Consider the following 6,275-nt stretch of genomic DNA (forward strand, 5'->3'; position numbering starts at 1 on the left):
TTTCCATATATATATATTCTTCTTTGTAAATCAAGGGTTTATAAATATTGGATAAAAGTTGATATCTAATGGGGTGTAACTTGTAAGGTTCAGTTGATTTATTTTATTTTTCTTTATCAATATTATTTTCTTCCGATATTACCGTTATCATTAATATTAAATAACTATATAATGAGATGAATGTATGGATATACTATAAGACATAAGATTAAAAATGAAGATATTCGGTGTACTGCTTCCTTGTAGATCTTATTGTTGCAATGTTATGAAACAGGGAAAGTGTATGTGCAATGGGGAAAGGATATTTAGGCCACATTGTTATTACAATTACTTGAAAATAAAGCAAACAATCATCATTCAACTCCACTGAATTAATCTTTTCCAGGTGAAAACCAATACATCATTTGGGAACTTTTGAATGTGAAGTTTCAACATTTCTAAGTGTTTTTCATCAGCCTAAGCTAAGACTTGATTTGTTTAGACTCGTGGCATATGTTCCGGTCGCCTTCTAAAACTGGAAAACACGTCCCCTGATTCACTATCCGCGCGTTGCATGTCCAAGTCCATGTCCATCCCAATTCCTGCTATTCTCTCACTCATTGATCCATAAGAATTTACTGAACCATCTCCAATTGGCTTAACATACTGTTGCATCACCAGCACGGAGAATGTGGAGTCGAATTCTGATGTCACTAAAAGATCACCAATAGCCCCGAGTTCAGGACAGTCACACCAATCGACTAGGCCAGCCGTTAGCGGTGATACCATGCCTCGGCCTTTTCCTACGATGTAGAGATCATAGTTATGCTGATCCATTAGTTTTATGGCCTTGACAGCTTCTTCCACATCATTCAGCAACAGTTCTATGTATGTTACTGATTTGTCATTGGCTGTGCTGATCTTGAACCTGTTTAAGAACTCGTCGTCCATCAACTTCTCACTCTCTTTGTCAATCTGGACATTCACATGACTTTCATCAGCAAATTCTGTTTGCTCCATATCAGAAGTACCTTCATCTGGAATGAACTTTACAACAGTTAAGCGTGTATCTGGACGATCAACCATTCTCAAAGCGTAAGCCAGAGCTTCCCTGTCATCAGCACCTCCGAAAAAGAGGACAACGATATTTTTTGCATGGTCACTGGTCTCAGAGAGGCCACGATTTATGAGGATTCCTACTGAACAAGGGGCATTAGCTAGCACACCTTCGTTGACAGCTCGAATTTCAGGGTTGACATCCTCCATTTCACCCTCGAGACCTCGTTGTTTGTGGAAAGGGAGAATGATGAAAGCTACACGCTTATCTTTGGCAATGTTGCACATATCTTCATCCATGGTGGACAAAGCAGACCTCGCTGTAAGTACTTGTACCATCACTCCATCTGATCGTAGCTCATAGTTGTCGAAAGCAGTGATGATCTGTCTTGTTTGTGTCTCCTCGTGGCCAAGACTTCTCGAGCCTCGTTTCCCTGTGCTATGAACCTCTAGCATAGATGACGCACGCCCGACTAGTTCAACTACTTGGAGAGCAAATACAGTTATTGGGGATGCTTGTGTAGAATGCGACGAGCCAAGCAGATTGATGACTGAAGGGATGTCGTGTGTGCCATGGATGCAAGCAAGGACCCGAAGCTCCTCCTCCATTCTTGCCTTTTGTATAGTCCTTCGTTTATGGGGCGCAATTTCCTGCGAGGGACGGTAGAGCATAGTCATAGGTGTGACTATCATCGTCATCACCAAAATGCCACTCACCATAAGAGAGTATAATTGAGTGCTCAAAACCTGACAAGATTTTTTCACAAAATACGAAATGGTTAGTCGAAAATCCATTTCCAGTAAAAGCAAATACGGATTGGTAAGAAAATCAACCTGTTGTGCCTGACCAGCTTCAAGAATGATCAAGGCCATGAGGCTCTTGGTGTTGCTAAGTACTCCAACAGCCAGGGCTTCCTTAAAAGACATTTCAGAGAAGAAAGTGGCAGCTATTGAGCTCAAGATTTTGGCTGAAACAAACAGAAGTATGTAGCCAACAATTTCGTAAATGCTACCCATTTCTCCGAAATTGGTTCTGAGTCCACAAACAACAAAGAAAGTTGGCATAATAATGCCCATCACAAAGTCATCAAGCTTATCGATAATTTCTGCTTGAAGCACTTGGTTAGGTATACTAAGTCCAAAGAGAAAAGCTCCAATTATAGGGTGTGTCCCTAAAGCATCGGTTATAACTCCGGAAATAGCCATCCCAGAAAGGATTGAACATATAAAGAACTCACTATACCCTTGTCCTTCTGGCTTTTTTCGAATGATCCAGCCAATAGCACGACGGAGATAAAAGACACAGAACAAGGCGTAAGCAATCGTGCAAATTAGAGCCCAATGGATATTAGCTGTACTTCCTGTAACTACATATCCTAGTGTAAGAATAAACCATGCACCAATATCATTGATTACAGCTGAAGACATCGCCATTTTCCCTACGTCAGTTTGGAGGATCTTTTGTTTGTCAAGTATCTTAGACAGGACAGAGAACCCTGTAATAGTGAGAGCACCACCATAGAAAATGAAACCTCTAACGTCTTCATCGCGAGTAACTGAGAAATATATTATTGTTCCCATGACAAAAGGGATGATGATACCGATAACAGCAACATTTCTAGCCTTTATTCCAATTCGAAGAATGGATTTTATATCCATCTGCAATCCCACCAGAAACCCATAGAACACAAGAGCTACATGAGCCATTGTCTCAATCACATAGAAGTTGTAGTTTGGGAAAAGCAGCCTCCTGAACTTTATGATCCTTCCAAGTGCTGTAGGACCCAAAAGTATGCCACTCTACAAAACAAAATCATGTTTCTTCCTTAAACCTTTTCTTCTATAAATGTCCAAATCAAACTTACTTTCGCCATAATACCTAAACAGACCCTCAAACTTAGCCTCAACTCATTATGTATAAGTTGAGGTATCTCGACGTACACTCTCAAAGTTAGAGCGCTTACTTACCAGCTAAGGTCAAGTTTGAGTGTCCGTTAATGTATTATGTCAAAATTTTATTGCTAAGTGCACAAAACAAGAACATTAGGATTAAACAACACTGCATCTCTGGTTCTAAACAACATTGTTCGTAAAGCGTAATGCAATGCTTAGGCTAAAGTTTCCTTTAAAAGGCTACAATATCGCTGAAAACTCCACAGTTCAAATATATCTCAAATTCCACATCTTAAGAGTGTGTTTGGTACGACGAAAAATTCCGATATTCATAAATAAAATTACTGCAATCCTTACGGCAATCATTTTCCCCATCGATGAAAATGTTTTCCATATAACCAAACATCAAAGAATGACTTTCTCGTGAAAAACATTTTCTGGAATAATGATTTTCGTATTGAACACACCCAAATGTAGAAGAAAAGGACTCCCTTACTACATAAAACACACCATATGTCATTTGGTGGAGAGTTAGAAAGGAAGATATTCATGTATTAAAACTAGCATTTATAGCTAATATCATGTTTGGTAGCTTTTTATTGGTTTTGTATAAAATTCTAGCACATCAAGATGAAATAACTAACACAAATAAAACATGTAATTCGTCTGTTTCAATTTATTTGTCTTATTTTGACTTGACACAAAGTTTTAAAACGTAAAAAAGACTTGAATCTTATAGTCCTAAATCAAATATACGTTGAATGTACCCTTTATTCTTATGGCCTTAAACGTATCATATGGAAAGTTAGAATTAAGGAGTTGTCAAAAAAGGAAAAAACACATTTTTTTTGTAAATGGGCTAAAAAGAAAAATAAAACAAACAAATTGAAAGCGAGGGAGTATATGGTCAATGTATATATAATATTATGCGGGGTAGAAGATAAAATAACTAATACTACATATATATAACTAAACCTACAAAACTAGTCATTGCATTATTAATACCTACAACGATCAAATGAATCGAGGCGAAAAGTATCATGCATGGGCAAGGAATGAGAAAAATTCAAAGGAAAAAGAATGCACTTACAATAATCTCAGCAACAAAAGGAGGTTGCTTGGTGGGTTTTAGGGCAAAGGTGACAAAACGGGTGATCAAGATAGCTAAAGAAATTTGAACAAAGAAAAGAGGGATAATTGGTGTCAAAGGATCTGGTCCTTCCCAAACTCCATTAAACCTATAAATTGTTTGTGCATAACATAGAATTTTTTCATTTAATTTTCCAACATCAATCAATGGGTCTGGATCTGCCATTTTGCCTTCTAAAGATTAATGTTCAACAAAAATAAAAAATGATTATCCCTCTTAGTCACAAAAATTGTGCAATGAAAATTTGTACATTATTTTTCTTGAACACCCTTTATAAATTTTGTCTAGTCTTGTGCCAGGGCAGGGAACAACCCTGGCTACAACCCTATTTTAATATTTAGCCACCACAATCAATGGAGGTATGTATAAAATGGAACATGAGTAAAACTAAAAAGAAGAACAAAGATATCGTTATCACCATGTGAAAAAATAGTAAAAACTTATTTTTTTACCAACAAAAATTTGATCAAAGTGAATGGTTTTCCGCTCAATTTGGAAGCTTAATTAAAAAAAAAATTAAAAAAAAAATTGAGGTTGTTATTTGATAGGCAAATGAATAAAGATGAATTGTTGTATATAAAAAAAAAATGATTTGATAACGACGATCTAGGAGCGGCCCAACAGAAGAATAAAGATGAATTGATACGACGATCTAGGTGGGGCATAGGTGTTCACCCGAACCTTCTAATAAAATATTATATGATATATATAAAATATATTTTTTTATTTAGTGTATATATATTAATTTGTCTCATTTACTTAAATAATATAGTATATAACATTAATTATGAATTTTAGTATATATTTTAATTTTACCAAAAATGGTAGTACTTTTTTTACCCGAAATAGTAAAAATAAATAAAAACATTTTTTCTCTTTCTTCCTTCTCTTTCTCTTTTTTTTTTCTTTTTGTCCGTTTTCCCTTTTTATTAGCACTGTTAATAAGAGAAAAAAATAAAAATAATTATAATATTTTTTAATTCAATATATTATGCATATTATAGGCATGTTTCAATGCATTGTGAGTATATAACTAAAATGTTTTTAATACAAATGTATTATAAGCATTATGTGTGAATTTCAAACAATCCAATACTATTTAAATTAATTTACATTGTTAGAAATGAATTATATTTGTTGAAATAACAACAATCGAATTCATAACAATGTATAATATTGAATTCGAATTGTAATACATTTTAAATTCAATGCATTATACATATTATGGACATATTTCAATGCACGTGGTGAAAATATAACTAAAATATTTTTAATACAATAATATATTCCGTAAATAAGAGAAAAAAATAAAAACTAATTATAATAGATTTTAAATTCAATATATTATAGGCATGTTTCAATGCACGTGGTGAATATATAACTAAAATATTTTTAATACAATAATATATTCCGTTAATAAGAGAAAAAATAAAAAATAATTATAATAGATTTTGAATTCAACATATTATAGGCATGTTTCAATACACGTGGTGAAAATATAACTAAAATATTCATAATACAATAATATATTTTAGCACCATTAATAAGAGAAAAAATAAATAATAATTATAATACATTTTGAAATCAATTTATGATACATATTATATGCATCTTTCAATATATATGGTGAATATATAATTATTCTTAATACAAATATATTATAAGTATTATATGTGAATTTCAAATATTTTGGTACTATTTAAAATTAGTTTTAAATTAGGATAATTAATTATAATTTTTTTAGAAAAAAGAAAAAGAAAAAGAAAGAGAAAAAAATACATAGGAAAAAAAAGAAGAAGAAGCACGCAAAAAGGGGGGGAGAGGGGGGGGGTTATGGAGTGATTTTAGTTATTAATTAAGATAAATATATTATAGATCGTAATTAAAAAAGTACCCTAAAAAGGTAATTATTAATCTAAAAGAGTTCATTTATGTAAAAATTCCTATTAATTTTGAATCCCTTAAACACAAGATTAGAGGTTAGTTCACTTTTTTAAAGGGTTTAAAATTCACTTTGAAATTCCATATTCAAATTCTATGGACTATAGTTTTATTTTTCGAACCCCTATGATGAAAATTTTGAATTCGCCATTATTTATTTAGCAACTTATAATGATTTTTTTCTTTTATATTTTTTACTAAATTTAAGAGGACAGAGATTAAAGGCGTTTAAACTAGGATCGTGTATCGGTCGGTT

At 33.1% G+C, this 6,275-nt stretch overlaps 1 protein-coding gene across 1 annotated transcript; it reads right to left on the reverse strand.

Annotated features, from left to right (window-relative positions):
- Positions 1–213: 213 nt before the first annotated feature.
- On the reverse strand, positions 214–4,243 carry LOC129890454 (cation/H(+) antiporter 15-like). The gene is made up of 3 exons (XM_055966007.1): positions 4,019–4,243; positions 1,870–2,835; positions 214–1,782 (listed from the first exon to the last, which is right to left on the reverse strand). Exons 1-3 carry the CDS (start codon positions 4,241–4,243, stop codon positions 478–480), a joined length of 2,496 nt encoding a protein of 831 aa, XP_055821982.1. The 3' UTR covers positions 214–477.
- Between the last annotated feature and the right edge of the window lie 2,032 nt (positions 4,244–6,275).

This window comes from Solanum dulcamara, chromosome 5, assembly GCF_947179165.1.
Source record: "Solanum dulcamara chromosome 5, daSolDulc1.2, whole genome shotgun sequence".
NCBI lineage: Eukaryota > Viridiplantae > Streptophyta > Magnoliopsida > Solanales > Solanaceae > Solanum > Solanum dulcamara.